We start from the raw sequence: 16,176 nt of genomic DNA, 5'->3' as shown, positions 1-16,176 counted from the left end.
TAATTTATAGGGAGGAAAAAGGTTGTTCGAGTTCGTATCGGCGGGACATGCTACGTGTTTATCCAAAACATTTAAATCGGTGTTGCTGGCCTGCCACAGAATCTGAACAACCCAGCTTTCCTCGCTATCTGTTTCGCGTCTCCGCTATCGGAGGAACTGCTGCCGCCGCAGCGGAACCAGCTCTCAACCTCCCCTTCGCCGGGGACAGCCGCGACTTCGCGAGTTTATCGATGAGATAAAGCAAAGCTGATTCTTTCTGTAGTGTCAGCCGTTGCTTGCATGCCTTGCTAGTTGTTACTCATGTATGACCTTTTTTCCTCCCTCAATGCTAGAAAATCCGCACTATTGATGTAACCCTCAAAATCACATTGTGATGAATTAAAGAATTTCCAAAAGAGGTTGAGATAAAATAACTGCCAATAATAATATCATCCGTGATAAAGTGTATTTCTCGAAAATAAATAAATAAGGATAAGTAAGAATATGGTATTCAAAATAGGAGAAACTTTCAATTTATTACTTCCTCTATAAAATTATCAAGGGAAGGCCTCTTCCAAGATTTTAAAATACTTATGATTTGAAGCAAGGGACTAAATGAGATAGAGCCTTCAAGGAGTTAAATCATCCTTTTCATTAACCTTGGAACTCAATATTTTGAAATGATCTCAGAAGAGTTTCATAAAAGTTCTACCTAATGACGATTTCATGGTTATTTGTGAATAGTTAATAAACATTTTAAATAAAGTTATCCCTTATATTTAATAACCATTGTCTCATTAAATTTGTATGTTTCAAAGCATTTACTTAAAGAAATGGATTAATAATAAATATGAACCTTGCATCTCAAGCTGCACTTTGTGAGTGTTGCACATTAATTGAGTGTTGAAGTACAAATCACATTCCAATTTGAATTTAGCAAATAGAAATAGTAGAAAAAGAAATTGGAACAGAAAATAAAAAGAAGGTTTTCCCTCGGGTCTGGGCTGAAATTAGTCGGCCCAGTCGTTCAATCCCACCGCGCCAGCCCAACTCTATCCCTGTGCACACCTCACTTACGTGTGGGTCCCAGTTATCAGCTCGTTATCCTCCCCTATCTCTTCTCTGCGTCCCCAACGGATCGCAAAGCAGGCGGAGCTCACAGCGAGTTCTCAGGTGAAATCTCCGCGCCCGCGAAGTCAGGCTCTATCGCGTGGGCCACCCAGGACCGCGTCAGTCCCTTCCCCTCCGCTGTAACCGAAGCCAAAGCTGCCGCCGGGTCGTCCGCATGGTGGTTGTGGCTAGCTTCCCCGCCGATATTTGCTCTAACAACCGAGCTCCGCCTTCGGCTTCTCCCTGCTCCTTATGTACCGGCCTCGCGGCTTTCCCTTCCCCTCATCTATGAACCCCGGACCACTATCAAAGCAGAGAGGTGAGGTCGAGAGGGATTTACAGAACCGAGAGATTGAGGACGAATGCCGCCACCGTCAAGGGATCACCGGACCACGGCGACTTGGACCTCGATGAGTAGCTTCGGATGGTCGCTGGACCATGTGGATGGCGTATGTATACTGGATTCGAGAATTCGTGGATCGGGGCGCTTGCAATCCATCGCCGAAGTGGGCGCTCGACTGCATCCCGCTGCGGGCTGGACTTCCACTGTCTCCCCATTGGTAAGTCACCCTAGATTTGCTCGTGATCGTGACCACCTCGCGTAGTGCGACTCCGATTGGACTGTTGGGCCTTGGGACCGTGGCTTGGCACGCACAGCCATGGCGCCGCCGCACGGTTGGATGCGCCGCCGTGCTCAGCCACCAGGAGAGAAGATGAAGTAGGAGACGTCCGCTGGCCGTTAGATCCCTATTGGACGGTCATGATTAGACCACGATACCGTTTCGGTTGAGATGATCTGAGCCGTTGTATCCGGATCAGATGGTGTGGATCAGATCGCGCTTTAATAAAATCTGAGTTGTTGATGTTTGATCGAGTGGTTCCGAATAGGATAGAGAGTACCATTTCGGTGGGATCTAATCTGGACCCTTGGTTTCTAATCCAGCGGCTGGCATCCCACGATACCCCTTCGCTGGCGCGTTTTTCTTTATGAGCCCCTGGATTATTCAAGGTTCAACCCGCAGGCCAGGGAATAGTGTTCTGAGTCTTAGGTTTATTCGCGCAGAGGCCCCTCTACTTTTCTGTTTTTATGTGCGCGAACCAGAGACCCGAGTAATTCAATAAATAAATTTAGAAATTGATTTTTTGATGTATAAATAATTCCTAGATCTTGTTTAATCCATAGAAAATCCATTTTGGGTCCAAATTAATCCATTACAGTTGCATTAAATTCGTATTAATATTCTTCATCACCTTGTAGCTTTATTTTGTCATGAATCCTAAATTAAAATTTTGTACTTAATTTCTTTTGTACACCACTATTAAATCTTTAGAAATTCGTAACTTTTTAAACTCCATTTTGACCCATTCTAGTTGCATTAGTCTCACAATAATATTTATTATCATCTGGTAACTTTGCTTTGACATGAAATATAGGTTAAAATGTTGCACTTAGTCTATTCTATATTTAACCATGTGGATTTTCGGAAAAACCATAACTTCATAACTGTAACCCGGATTTTAGTGGTTCTCGTTCCCACGATCTCGTAGCCACACGTAGATCATTATTATGCAGTATGTTCTTATGTTTGGTGTGATGTTAATTTTGTCTATACCATGTCTGTTTGTATTGCTACGACTAGCAGCGAGGTTTCGACTCACATGAAGATCATCCTGGTAACTGGAATCTCAAGTGCCAGGCAAGTTATGCCCTTGATTCACTTTTGTTACCCAATAATGTTCTTTATAATCATTTACCACGCATAGGTGTAATTTTGATGGGACCCGATAGGTCACCCTAGTCTGTTTATCCATTTTACCTTGTTTACCCCTAAATCACATGAGTAGTTTTTGCTATTGCTTTATATGGTTTTGGGATTAATATTTCATTATATCCATGTTCCAGTTATTATGTTACTTATTTATGTTCATGACAAGATCATTATATTATTGTTAATTGGAACATGGAGCTTCACTTGAGAAACACGTGCCACCACAAGGGTTTAATGGGACGCCCTTGGCTGACTAATTAGGAAAGCTAGTGGAAGACTACCTTACCCGAAAGGGGCAAGGGCAGTAGGGGAGTTGCATGTGAGAGCACCTAGAGGGGGGGTGAATAGGTGATCCTGTAAAACTTAAACTTATAGCCACAAAAAAACTTGTTAAGTGTTAGCACAATAATCGCCAAGTGGCTAGAGAGGAGTCTCAACAAAACACAATACCACAAGAGATCAAACACAGAGATGACACAGTGGTTTATCCCGTGGTTCGGCCAAGACCAACGCTTGCCTACTCCACGTTGTGGCGTCCCAACGGACGAGGGTTGCAATCAACCCCTCTCAAGCGGTCCAAAGACCAACTTGAATACCACGGTGTTTTGCTTTGCCTTTCAATATCCCGTTTGCGAGGAATCTCCACAACTTGGAGCCTCTCGCCCTTACACTTGAGATTCACAAAGAAATACGGAGTAAGGGAGGAACTAGCAACGCACACAAGACTCAAAATCAGAGCAACAGCACGCACACAAGTCGCAACAAGAGCTCGCAACACCACTCAATGAGTTCACAACTCAACAAGAGCTCTAGATGCTATCACAATGAACCAAATGCGCGGAATTGATGTCTTGGTGCTTAGGAATGTTGTAGGAATGCTTGGTGTTCTCCTCCATGCGCCTAGGGGTCCCTTTTATAGCCCCAAGGCAGCTAGGAGCCGTTGAGAGCAAATCTGGAAGGCTGATCTTGCCTTCTGTCGACTGGTGCACCGGACAGTCCGGTGCACACCGGACATTGTCCGGTGCCCGATTTCTTTCCTTAAACGGCGCAGCCGACCGTTGGCCGCCAGAGAGCCGTTGGCGCACCGGACATGTCCGGTGCACACCGGACATGTCCGGTGCACACCGGACAGTCCGGTGCCCCCTTCTAGCCGTTGGCTCGGCCACGTGTCCCGCGCAGATCGCGCGGCCGACCGTTGGCCCAGCCGACCGTTGGCTCACCGGACAGTCCGGTGCACACGGACAGTCCGGTGAATTATAGCCGTACGTCGCCGGTAAATTCCCGAGAGTGGCTAGTTCGCCCGAGTCAGTCTGGCGCACCGGACACTGTCCGGTGCTCCAGACCGAACAGCCTTTTGGCTGTACACAGCCAACTTTTCTCTGACTCGATTTCTCCTGTTTCAAGCACTTAGACACAATACATTAGTCTTCAAAACAATGTACTAAGGCTTAGAAACATACCTTTACTCTTGATTTGCACTTTGTCCATCCATGGGTATAGATTCACATTTAAGCACTTGTGTTGTCACTCAATCACCAAAATACTTAGAAATGGCCCAAGGGCACATTTCCCTTTCAATCTCCCCCTTTTTGGTGATTTATGCCAACACAACATAAAGCAAATAGAACAAGTGCAATATCACTTCAAATAAAACTCAAATTTATTTTGATTCAATTTTGGCATATATGGATCATCCTTTGCCACCACTTGGTTTGTTTTTTGCAAATCAAAACTCAACTTTCTATCTCTAAGTCAAACACACATGTTAAGTCATAAAGAGAGTCATTTCAGGAGTATTTGATTTAGGATTCCAAAAACTCCCCCTTTTTTCCCATAATCAACATTTCTCCCCACAAGAAACCAACCTTTGACAAGAGAGACAATAAAAGAGTTTTGACAAAACAAAAAACCCCCCTTTTTCCCATAATCAACATTTCTCCCCACAAGAAACCAACCTTTGACAAGAGAGACAATAAAAGAGTTTTGACAAAACAAAAAACCCCCCTTTTTCCCATAATCAACATTTCTCCCCACAAGAAACCAACCTTTGACAAGAGAGACAATAAAAGAGTTTTGACAAAACAAAAAACTCTATTCTACTATTTTCAAAATCTCTCAAGTGGTAGCTGATCCATTTATCACTTTGGCCTTTATTTTCTCCCCCTTTGGCATCAAGCACCAAAACGGGATCAATCTTGGCCTTTTAACCCCATTGCCTCACCAAAATCTTCAATTAAGAGCAAATAGGCAATAAGAGTTAAAAGATGAACTTGGAAAAGTTACTCTTTTCATCGGAGTGCAGTGGAAGTCTTGCATGGTCCAAGTCCACCTTTTCCCTTTTAATTCTCCTTCGAGACTAAAACAAGCAAACTCAAGCATATGGTTAGTCTCAAAGGGTCAAGTTGTAACACATCTCCCCCTAAAACTATGCATCACTTTGCAACGGACTTGTGAGGTCCAGGGAGTGTTTGTACAACTTGAGCACCACACTAAACAACAAAATGCAAAAAGGAACATGATCAAAAGCATAAATACATGTATGCTACAATTCAATCCAAGTTCCGCGAATCTAAGACATTTAGCTCACTACGCAACCTGCAAAAGGTCTTCTCATCTAGAGGCTTGGTAAAGATATCGGCTAGCTGGTTCTCGGTGCTAACATGAAACACTTCGATATCTCCCTTTTGCTGGTGGTCTCTCAAAAAGTGATGCCGGATGTCAATGTGCTTTGTGCGGCTATGTTCAACAGGATTTTCTGCCATGCGGATGGCACTCTCATTATCACATAGGAGTGGGACTTTACTCAGATTGTAGCCAAAGTCCCGGAGGGTTTGCCTCATCCAAAGTAGTTGCGCGCAACACTGTCCTGCGGCAACATACTCGGCCTCAGCGGTGGATAGGGCAACGGAAGTTTGTTTCTTAGAGTTCCACGACACCAGGGACCTTCCTAAGAATTGGCACGTCCCCGATGTACTCTTCCTATCGACCTTACATCCAACATAGTCGGAATCTGAGTATCCAATTAAGTCAAAGTTAGATCCCTTAGGATACCAGATCCCGAAGCAAGGTGTAGCGACTAAATATCTAAGAATTCGCTTCACCGCCACTAAGTGACACTCCTTAGGATCGGATTGAAATCTAGCACACATGCATACGCTAAGCATAATATCCGGTCTACTAGCACATAAATAAAGCAAAGAACCTATCATGGACCGGTATGCTTTTTGATCAACGGACTTACCTCCTTTGTTGAGGTCGGTGTGTCCGTCGGTTCCCATCGGAGTCTTTGCGGGCTTGGCGTCCTTCATCCCAAACCGCTTTAGCAAGTCTTGCGTGTACTTCGTTTGGGAGATGAAGGTGTCGTCCTTGAGTTGCTTCACTTGGAACCCAAGGAAGTAGTTCAACTCGCCCATCATTGACATCTCGAATTTCTGTGTCATTACCCTGCTAAACTCTTCACAAGACTTTTGATTAGTAGAACCAAATATTATGTCATCGACATAAATTTGGCACACAAAAAGATCACCATCGCAAGTCTTAGTGAAAAGAGTTGGATCGGCTTTCCCAACCTTGAAAGCATTATCAATTAAAAAGTCTCTAAGGCATTCATACCATGCTCTTGGGGCTTGCTTAAGTCCATAGAGCGCCTTAGAGAGCTTACACACGTGGTCGGGGTACCGTTCATCCTCGAAGCCAGGGGGTTGCTCCACGTACACCTCCTCCTTGATCGGCCCATTGAGGAAAGCGCTCTTCACATCCATTTGGTACAACCTGAAAGAATGGTGAGCGGCATATGCTAGCAAGATACGAATGGACTCTAGCCTAGCCACAGGAGCAAAAGTCTCCTCAAAGTCCAAACCTGCGACTTGGGCATAACCTTTTGCCACAAGTCGAGCCTTGTTCCTCGTCACCACTCCGTGCTCGTCTTGTTTGTTGCGAAACACCCACTTGGTTCCCACAACATTTTGCTTAGGACGAGGCACCAGTGTCCAAACTTCATTCCTTTTGAAGTTGTTGAGCTCCTCCTGCATGGCCAACACCCAGTCCGGATCTAGCAAGGCCTCTTCTACCCTGAAAGGCTCAATAGAAGAGACAAAAGAGTAATGCTCACAAAAATTAACTAATCGAGATCGAGTAGTTACTCCCTTGCTAATATCACCCAGAATTTGGTCGACGGGATGATCCCTTTGAATCATCGCTCGAACTTGGGTTGGAGGTGTCGGTTGTGCTTCTTCCTCCATCACATGATCATCTTGTGCTCCCCCTTGATCACACTCCTCTTGATGAACCTGTTCATCGTTTTGAGTTGGGGGATGCACCATTGTTGAGGAAGAAGGTTGATCTTGCTCCAATTGTTCCTGTGGTCGCACATTACCAATCGCCATGGTGCGCATAGCGGCCGTTGGAACGTCTTCTTCATCTACATCATCAAGATCAACAACTTGCTCTCTTGGAGAGCCATTAGTCTCATCAAATACAACGTCGCTAGAGACTTCAACCAAACCCGATGATTTGTTGAAGACTCTATACGCCTTTGTATTTGAGTCATAACCTAACAAAAACCCTTCTACAGCTTTGGGAGCAAATTTAGAATTTCTACCCTTCTTCACTAGAATGTAGCACCTGCTCCCAAATACCCGAAAGTAAGATACATTGGGTTTGTTACCGGTTAGTAGCTCATACGAAGTCTTCTTGAGGAGGCGATGAAGGTAGACCCTGTTGATGGCGTGGCAAGCCGTGTTCACGGCTTCCGACCAAAAACGCTCGGGGGTCTTGAATTCTCCAAGCATCGTCCTCGCCATATCGATTAGCGTCCTGTTCTTCCTCTCTACCACACCATTTTGCTGTGGTGTGTAGGGAGCGGAGAACTCGTGCTTGATCCCTTCCTCCTCAAGGAACTCCTCCACTTGAAGGTTCTTGAACTCGGACCCGTTGTCGCTCCTTATCTTCTTCACCTTGAGCTCAAACTCATTTTGAGCTCTCCTGAGGAAGCGCTTGAGGGTCCCTTGGGTTTCAGACTTATCCTGCAAAAAGAACACCCAAGTGAAGCGGGAAAAGTCATCAACAATAACTAAACCATACTTACTTCCTCCTATGCTTAGATAGGCGACGGGTCCGAAGAGGTCCATATGTAGCAGCTCGAGGGGTCTTGATGTGGTCATTACATTCTTGCTGTGATGCGCTCCTCCCACCTGTTTACCTGCCTGACAAGCTGCACAAGGTCTGTCTTTTTCGAATTGTACGTTAGTCAAACCTATCACGTGTTCTCCTTTTAGAAGCTTGTGAAGGTTCTTCATCCCCACATGTGCTAAGCGGCGATGCCACAACCAGCCCATGCTAGTCTTAGCAATTAAGCATGCATCTAGACCGGCCTCTACTTTTGCAAAATCAACTAAGTAAAGCTTGCCGTCTAATACACCCTTAAAGGCTAGTGAACCATCACTTCTTCTAAAGACAGACACATCTACATTTGTAAAAAGACAATTATATCCCATATTGCATAGTTGACTAACAGATAGCAAATTGTAACCAAGAGACTCAACTAAAAACACATCGGAGATAGAGTGCTCATTAGAAATTGCAATTTTACCTAACCCTTTTACCTTGCCTTGATTCCCATCACCGAATATAATTGAATCTTGGGAATCCTTATTCTTGACGTAGGAGGTGAACATCTTCTTCTCCCCCGTCATATGGTTTGTGCATCCGCTGTCGATAATCCAGCTTGAACCCCCGGATGCATAAACCTGCAAGGCAAATTTAGGCTTGGGTCTTAGGTACCCAACTCATGTTGGGTCCTACAAGGTTAGTGCAAATATCCTTAGGGACCCAAATGCAAGTTTTATCTCCCTTGCATTTTGCCCCTAACTTCCTAGCATCTATTTTCCTATCCTTTCTACAAATAGCAAAGGAAGCATTTAAAGCATGATAAATTGTAGAGGGTTCATTCATTACTTTCCTAGGAACATTAACAACATTTCTCCTAGGCATATTATGAACAACATTTCTCCTACCAACATTTCTATCATGCACATAAGAAGAACTAGAAGCAAACATGTCATGAGAATCAAAAGCATCATATGCGTTACATCTCCTATAAGCATTTCTAGATTGTCTCCTATCATGGTACATAAAGGCATGGTTCTTTTGCACACTACTAGCCATAGGGGCCTTCCCTTTCTCCTTGGCGGAGATGGGAGCCTTATGGCTTGTCAAGTTCTTGGCTTCCTTCTTGTAGCCAAGTCCATCCTTAATTGAGGGGTGTCTACCAATTGTGTAGGCATCCCTTGCAAATTTTAGCTTATCAAAATTACTCTTGCTAGTCTTAAGTTGAGCATTAAGACTAGCCGATTCATCATTAAGTTTGGAAATTGAAACTAGGTGTTCACTACAAGCATCAATGTCAAAATCTTTACACCTATTGCAAGTTTCAACAATTTCTACACAAGATGTTGATTTACTAGCTATTTCTAACTTAGCATTCAAATCATCATTAACACTTTTTAATTTAGAGATGGATTCATGACAAGTAGATAATTCACTAGAGAGCATTTCATTCCTTTTAATTTCTAGAGCAAGAGAATTTTGTGCACTAACAAATTTATCATGCTCCTCATATAAAAGATCCTCTTGTTTTTCTAGTAATCTATTCTTGTCATTCAAAGCATCAATCAACTCATTAATCTTATTAATTTTAGATCTATCTAATCCCTTGAATAAGCATGAGTAATCTATCTCATCATCATCACTAGACTCATCCTCGCTTGAAGAAGCATAAGTACTAGTATCATGAGTGCTTACTTTCTTCTCCCTTGCCATGAGGCAAGTGTGACGCTCGTTGGGGAAGAGGGATGACTTGTTGAAGGCGGTGGCGGCGAGTCCTTCATTGTCGGAGTCGGAGGAGGAGCAATCCGAATCCCACTCCTTTCCGATATGTGCCTCGCCCTTGGCCTTCTTGTAATGCTTCTTCTTCTCCCTTTTGTTCCCCTTTTCCTGGTCACTTTCATTATCGGGACAGTTAGCAATGAAATGACCAATCTTACCACATTTGAAGCACGAGCGCTTCTCCTTTGTCTTGGTCTTGCTTGGCTGTCCCTTGCGACCTTTAAGCGCCGTCTTGAAGCGCTTAATGATGAGGGCCATCTCCTCATTATTTAGCCCGGCCGCCTCAACTTGCGCCACCTTGCTCGGTAGCGCCTCCTTGCTCCTCGTTGCCTTGAGAGCAATGGGTTGAGGCTCATGAATAGGACCGTTCAACACGTCGTCCACATATCTTGCCTCCTTGATCATCATTCTCCCGCTTACGAACTTCCCCAGAACTTCTTCGGGCGACATCTTGTTGTACCTAGGATTTTCACGAATATTGTTCACCAAATGAGGATCAAGAACGGTAAAGGACCTTAGCATTAGGCGGACGACGTCGTGATCCGTCCATCGCGTGCTTCCGTAGCTCCTTATTTTGTTGATAAGGGTCTTGAGCCGGTTGTATGTTTGAGTTGGCTCCTCGCCCCTTATCATTGCGAACCGTCCAAGCTTGCCCTCCACTAATTCCATCTTGGTGAGCAAGGTGACATCATTCCCCTCATGAGAGATCTTGAGGGTGTCCCAGATCTGCTTGGCATTGTCCAAGCCGCTCACCTTATGGTACTCGTCCCTGCACAAAGAGGCTAGCAACACAGTAGTAGCTTGTGCATTTTTATGAATCTGTTCATTAATAAACATGGGACTATCCGTACTATCAAAGTGCATTCCACTCTCTACAATTTCCCATATGCTAGGATGGAGAGAGAACAAGTGACTACGCATTTTGTGACTCCAAAATCCGTAGTCCTCTCCATCAAAATGAGGAGGTTTACCAAGTGGAATAGATAATAAATGAGCATTAGTACTTTGAGGAATACGAGAGTAATCAAAAGAAAAGTTCGAATTAACCGTTTTCTTTCTCTTGTATTCGTTGTGGTCGTCGTCCTTTTGAGAGGAAGTAGACTCATCGCTGTCGTAGTAGACGATCTCCTTGATGCGTCTTGTCTTCTTCTTCTTCCCATCTTTGCGTCTGTGGCCCGAGCCCGAGTCGTTGGACTTGTCATCCCTTGGCTCGTTGACGAAGGACTCCTTCTCCTTGTCGTTGATCACGATTCCCTTCCCTTTAGGATCCATCTCTTCGGGCGGTTAGTCCCTTTGTGAAGAGAACGGCTCTGATACCAATTGAGAGCACCTAGAGGGGGGGGTGAGTAGGTGATCCTGTAAAACTTAAACTTATAGCCACAAAAAAACTTGTTAAGTGTTAGCACAATAATCGCCAAGTGGCTAGAGAGGAGTCTCAACAAAACACAATACCACAAGAGATCAAACACAAAGATGACACAGTGGTTTATCCCGTGGTTCGGCCAAGACCAACGCTTGCCTACTCCACGTTGTGGCGTCCCAACGGACGAGGGTTGCAATCAACCCCTCTCAAGCGGTCCAAAGACCAACTTGAATACCACGGTGTTTTGCTTTGCCTTTCAATATCCCGTTTGCGAGGAATCTCCACAACTTGGAGCCTCTCGCCCTTACACTTGAGATTCACAAAGAAATACGGAGTAAGGGAGGAACTAGCAACGCACACAAGACTCAAAATCAGAGCAACGGCACGCACACAAGTCGCAACAAGAGCTCGCAACACCACTCAATGAGTTCACAACTCAACAAGAGCTCTAGATGCTATCACAATGAACCAAATGCGCGGAATTGATGTCTTGGTGCTTAGGAATGTTGTAGGAATGCTTGGTGTTCTCCTCCATGCGCCTAGGGGTCCCTTTTATAGCCCCAAGGCAGCTAGGAGCCGTTGAGAGCAAATCTGGAAGGCTGATCTTGCCTTCTGTCGACTGGTGCATCGGACAGTCCGGTGCACACCGGACACTGTCCGGTGCCCGATTTCTTTCCTTAAACGGCGCAGCCGACCGTTGGCCGCCAGAGAGCCGTTGGCGCACCGGACATGTCCGGTGCACACCGGACAGTCCGGTGCCCCCTTCTAGCCGTTGGCTCGGCCACGTGTCCCGCGCAGATCGCGCGGCCGACCGTTGGCCCGGCCGACCGTTGGCTCACCGGACAGTCCGGTGCACACCGGACAGTCCGGTGAATTATAGCCGTACGTCGCCGGTAAATTCCCGAGAGCGGCTAGTTCGCCCGAGTCAGTCTGGCGCACCGGACACTGTCCGGTGCACCACCGGACAGTCCGGTGCTCTAGACCGAACAGCCTTTTGGCTGTACACAGCCAACTTTTCTCTGACTCGATTTCTCCTGTTTCAAGCACTTAGACACAATACATTAGTCTTCAAAACAATGTACTAAGGCTTAGAAACATACCTTTACTCTTGATTTGCACTTTGTCCATCCATGGGTATAGATTCACATTTAAGCACTTGTGTTGGCACTCAATCACCAAAATACTTAGAAATGGCCCAAGGGCACATTTCCCTTTCAGCATGCAAGGAGGTTCTCGGGTTGATTTTGCTGCGATGGCGGTCAGACGGGGGATTCTTGCAAGTGCTCTTCCCATAAACTGTAGTGGGTTTTCGAAAGCTAGTGGAACTTTGTAAAGGCCTCGTAGTGGATCCTTAGCCATTCACCTTGGTAGTGTCTAAGGGCCTAGCTAACCCTGGCGACATGGGAAACACGACTTGTGGGTAAAGGGTACAACCTCTGCAGAGTGTAAAACTGGTATACTAGCAGAGCTCACGGTCATGAGCGGCTCAGGACTCTCCGATGATTAATTTATGGAATCTAAACTCAATTTGTCATTTGCATTTGCATGGGTTTATTATTAATTTTATTCTATTATTTTATTATGGTTTGGTATTCACTTACACTTAGTAATTGCTAATAAAATTTTGACCAACTTATAAAAGCAATGCTCAGCTTTAACCTCTATTGTTGATCAGCCTTACACTTCATGAACTCCCACCTTTGGTGAGTTCATGCCACATTATTCCCCACAACTTGTTGAGCGATGAACATATGTGAGCTCACCCTTACTGTCTCACACCCCCCCACAGGAGAAGAACAGGTGGTTCAGGAGGAGCCACAAGGCGAGGAGTATGATATGATCTAGGTGGCGTTTCTCAGTTGACATTGGCGCCGACGAACCTTAGTTCGTTTTATATTTATTATTTTATTTTGTAATAAGTCTTCCGCTATGTAATAAATAATCTGATTATTGTGACATTTATCTCTATACACTCTGTTATTATATATGTTGTCTTCTTGGCGCATGTATGAGATGCATCTGGCTTTGTTCCTTAAAGCCGGGTGTGACAGTTGAGCAAGATGTGAAGATAATAAAGTTGCAGATTGTAAGCAATCAACTGTAGTCAATGTTACATTTTTTTAACAGTTACAAGCTTTAACACTGATGTTTCTGCGCATTCTTGTGATTAAGTGAGATACTGCTGGCTAAGAGCGCTAGGACCGGCACAAACAGCTACTACCGTGGGGCTCATGGCATATTGTTGTGAGCTTTCTTTATCTTTTTTTATATGTTATTATCTCATCTTGGTTGATGTGGGTCTTTTTAAACTTGTATTTCTATAGGTCATGTATGACGCAAGTGACCAGGAGATCAGGTAGTGGCTGAATGAAATTGACAGATATGGTAGTGAAAATGTGAACAAGCTTTTGGTCGGGAACAATCTGCAACAAAAAATAACTTAAAGTCAGGCATCTGTTTAGGGTTTAGGCCTCTTGGTTTCGGTGCAGTCACGGTTGTATGCCTCCATGTACGATGTACAGTTGTACACCATTGCTCCTATATAAATCAAGCAAAGTGACTTTCATCAATCTCCTTCGAAGATCATAGAAGTAATGTTTGCATATATGTCCGTTCACAGTTGCAAGTGTGCATACATTATAAGCGTCTGCACTATACTAGCACGCTACATCATTCATAACACAGCTGATATATTGTCGCACCAACCGAAGAGGCATGTGGAGCAGAACGCAAGGGGATGACCAAAGAAGCGCCTGCTATTTCATGACCTGATCGCACAAGCGCAGGTAAGGTTTCAAAGCCGAAGGTACACCCAGCTAATGCTATTACAAAACCGACAAGGTAATAACAGATCCATCGCTCCAACGCAAAACGACAGCCGGAGGAGGCAAGGTCTGCGCTTCTAGTTCAGCTTCTCGATTAGTTCGTTGATCTTGTCGCCACGGTCGCCCGAGTCGCCGCCATCCTTGTAGGGTTTCCTCTTCATCTGCAGCCTCCTCTCCGGACACTTGAGCCTGAAGGGCATGAGGAACCTCGATGCTTCTCGGAAGTGCGGCCCAACCGTGGCGATCTCGTGCACAACGTCTTCCAAGCATATGATGCCGTGATCTCCAAGAGCCTGTTTTAGGCAAGGGCACAAAAGGAGATTTTCAGTGCAGTGCACAAGTTGAAACTGAGTCCAAAATCTCCATAAGCCGATTTAACCAACTCTCTGTTTTCTCACTCCAGAAGAAAACGTTAAACCCAAAAAACGTATCATGAGAAAAAAAACGCTTAATCATGGGTAGTTTGCTTTTCGCTGATCACTGGATTTACAAGAAAAATATGTCGGTGATAGGTGAGCAGGACTCAATCGTCCGAATTGAACTTTTGTTATTTTGTATTATTGGCTCTTCGTAACCTAACAAATTACTAGTACTCATAACATCTGGTACCTAGTTCCTTACTGACAAAATGATGAGTAGCCTGCAGTTTAGATTATTTCAGTTTGTTGCCACTGGATCTTCTCAACCTAACAATTACTACTACTCAGAAATCAGAACCGGTGAATGCTACAATCCAATCTTCTTAACTTAACAAACACTAGAACTCAAAACTGGTGGCTCAGGAGATTCATGCTACATGATTTTCAAAACAAAAATCCTCACTGACCGGTGGCTGACAGTACATAATAACTTGCTTACATCTATGGCATATGCTGCCAAAGCATACCTTCTCAATTAGATCGTTACTGGTAAGAGGGAAAGGCTCCTTGTCGAAAAACCCACGGCCCTTCTTGTAAATAAGCTCTTTCACGTTCTTCAAGTTTGGAAACCTATTGTCACACAGCAGCAATTGCAATGCTAAAAAAACGTGATACTACAGAACAACAAGATAAGTAGATAACCGATCGCAGCCTTAGAAAATGTTGCTGTTACATTACCCGTAGGTGACAAAGGGTTCGACCACAAGAAGCCTCTTCAGCGTCAGCTCGGTGGCCCTGAGGAATACGCCGGTGAGGACCGTCGTCAGCCGTAGCTTCCTCAAGACCTTCCTGATGTGCGGATGCAAGTCCACGGAGCTACAAGCAACGCTAGCTGTTAACACCATTGGGGGGAACAACAGGAGAGAAGTTTGTTCGGCTGCCAGGACGACCAACCTACCCAGGGATGCGAATTGCGAAGACGAGCTTGGAGCTGAGCGCCTCGGCGGGCGGCTGCTTGCGGACCTTGAGGCGGGTCCTCATCCGCAGGAAGTCGCGTTCCTTGTTCCGGAACGCCGCAACGAAGTCCTCGGGCCGCCTTACGGTGACCTTGTGCTCGTCGCGGATGCGCTGGCGCTTTACCGCCCTGCGCTCCCGGTTCCTGACGGCCCAGTCCGCGTTCTCCTTGCGCTTCTGCAGCTTCGACTCCTCCACGAACGCCAGCTGCTCCGAGGTCCCCTCCACCGCCATTGGCACGACTATCCGCGACGCTTCTTCCCCATCGGCACCCATTTTTTTTCTCCTTCCGGCGGTGGCGGCGGCGGGGAGGAAGGGAAGAGGTGAGGGTTTCTAAATCGTGAAGATTTTTGCTGCTGCTGGTTGCTGGGGAGTTAAGGGCACTATGTGGTCTGGGCCGAACAGTGTGAGACGACCAAGACCCATCTGGCCCTATTGGACGTACAGGGCCTTTGGTCTGCGCAGCTGCGCTTGGGCTTGTAATTCCAGTTAGGGCGGAGATTGGCAGCTGGGTCAGGGAAAACGTATGAAGCCGTACGTTGTCGCTCTTGAATATTGCAGTTGTCGCGATTCCTGATCCGGACTCCGAACCCTCCCAACAGTAGTAAGAACGTGAAAAAGTTATAGAAGCTCACTCCCTTCCCATCAACCCAACACAGAGAGAAACAAGAGACACAGTGGATAGAAGCTCTTTCTGTCTATCTTTATTATGAGGGGTATGGATACATATATAAGTTGTGAACCCCCTGAGGGCAGTTTTGGTATTAGCCCATTAAACCTCTTTTAGGGTTTTTCAACACTCCCCCTTGGGCGAATACTGTGACGACTTATGTCTCATCAAAACTCCAAAAAACCCAGTGGGAAAAAATGGA

General features: G+C 45.4%; 1 protein-coding gene across 1 annotated transcript; it reads right to left on the bottom strand.

Annotated features, from left to right (window-relative positions):
- Positions 1 to 13,706: 13,706 nt before the first annotated feature.
- Positions 13,707 to 15,611, bottom strand: LOC100192863 (60S ribosomal protein L7-like). The gene is made up of 4 exons (NM_001138052.1): positions 15,249 to 15,611; positions 15,029 to 15,166; positions 14,818 to 14,920; positions 13,707 to 14,224 (listed from the first exon to the last, which is right to left on the bottom strand). The coding sequence occupies exons 1-4, from the start codon at positions 15,578 to 15,580 to the stop codon at positions 14,009 to 14,011; spliced, it is 789 nt and encodes a 262-aa protein (NP_001131524.1). The 5' UTR covers positions 15,581 to 15,611; the 3' UTR covers positions 13,707 to 14,008.
- Positions 15,612 to 16,176: the final 565 nt, after the last annotated feature.

The sequence above is a fragment of the Zea mays genome, chromosome 1 (assembly GCF_902167145.1).
Source record: "Zea mays cultivar B73 chromosome 1, Zm-B73-REFERENCE-NAM-5.0, whole genome shotgun sequence".
NCBI lineage: Eukaryota > Viridiplantae > Streptophyta > Magnoliopsida > Poales > Poaceae > Zea > Zea mays.
The sequence above is the reverse complement of the archived record's forward strand: the minus strand, read 5'-3'. Positions and strand labels throughout refer to the sequence as shown.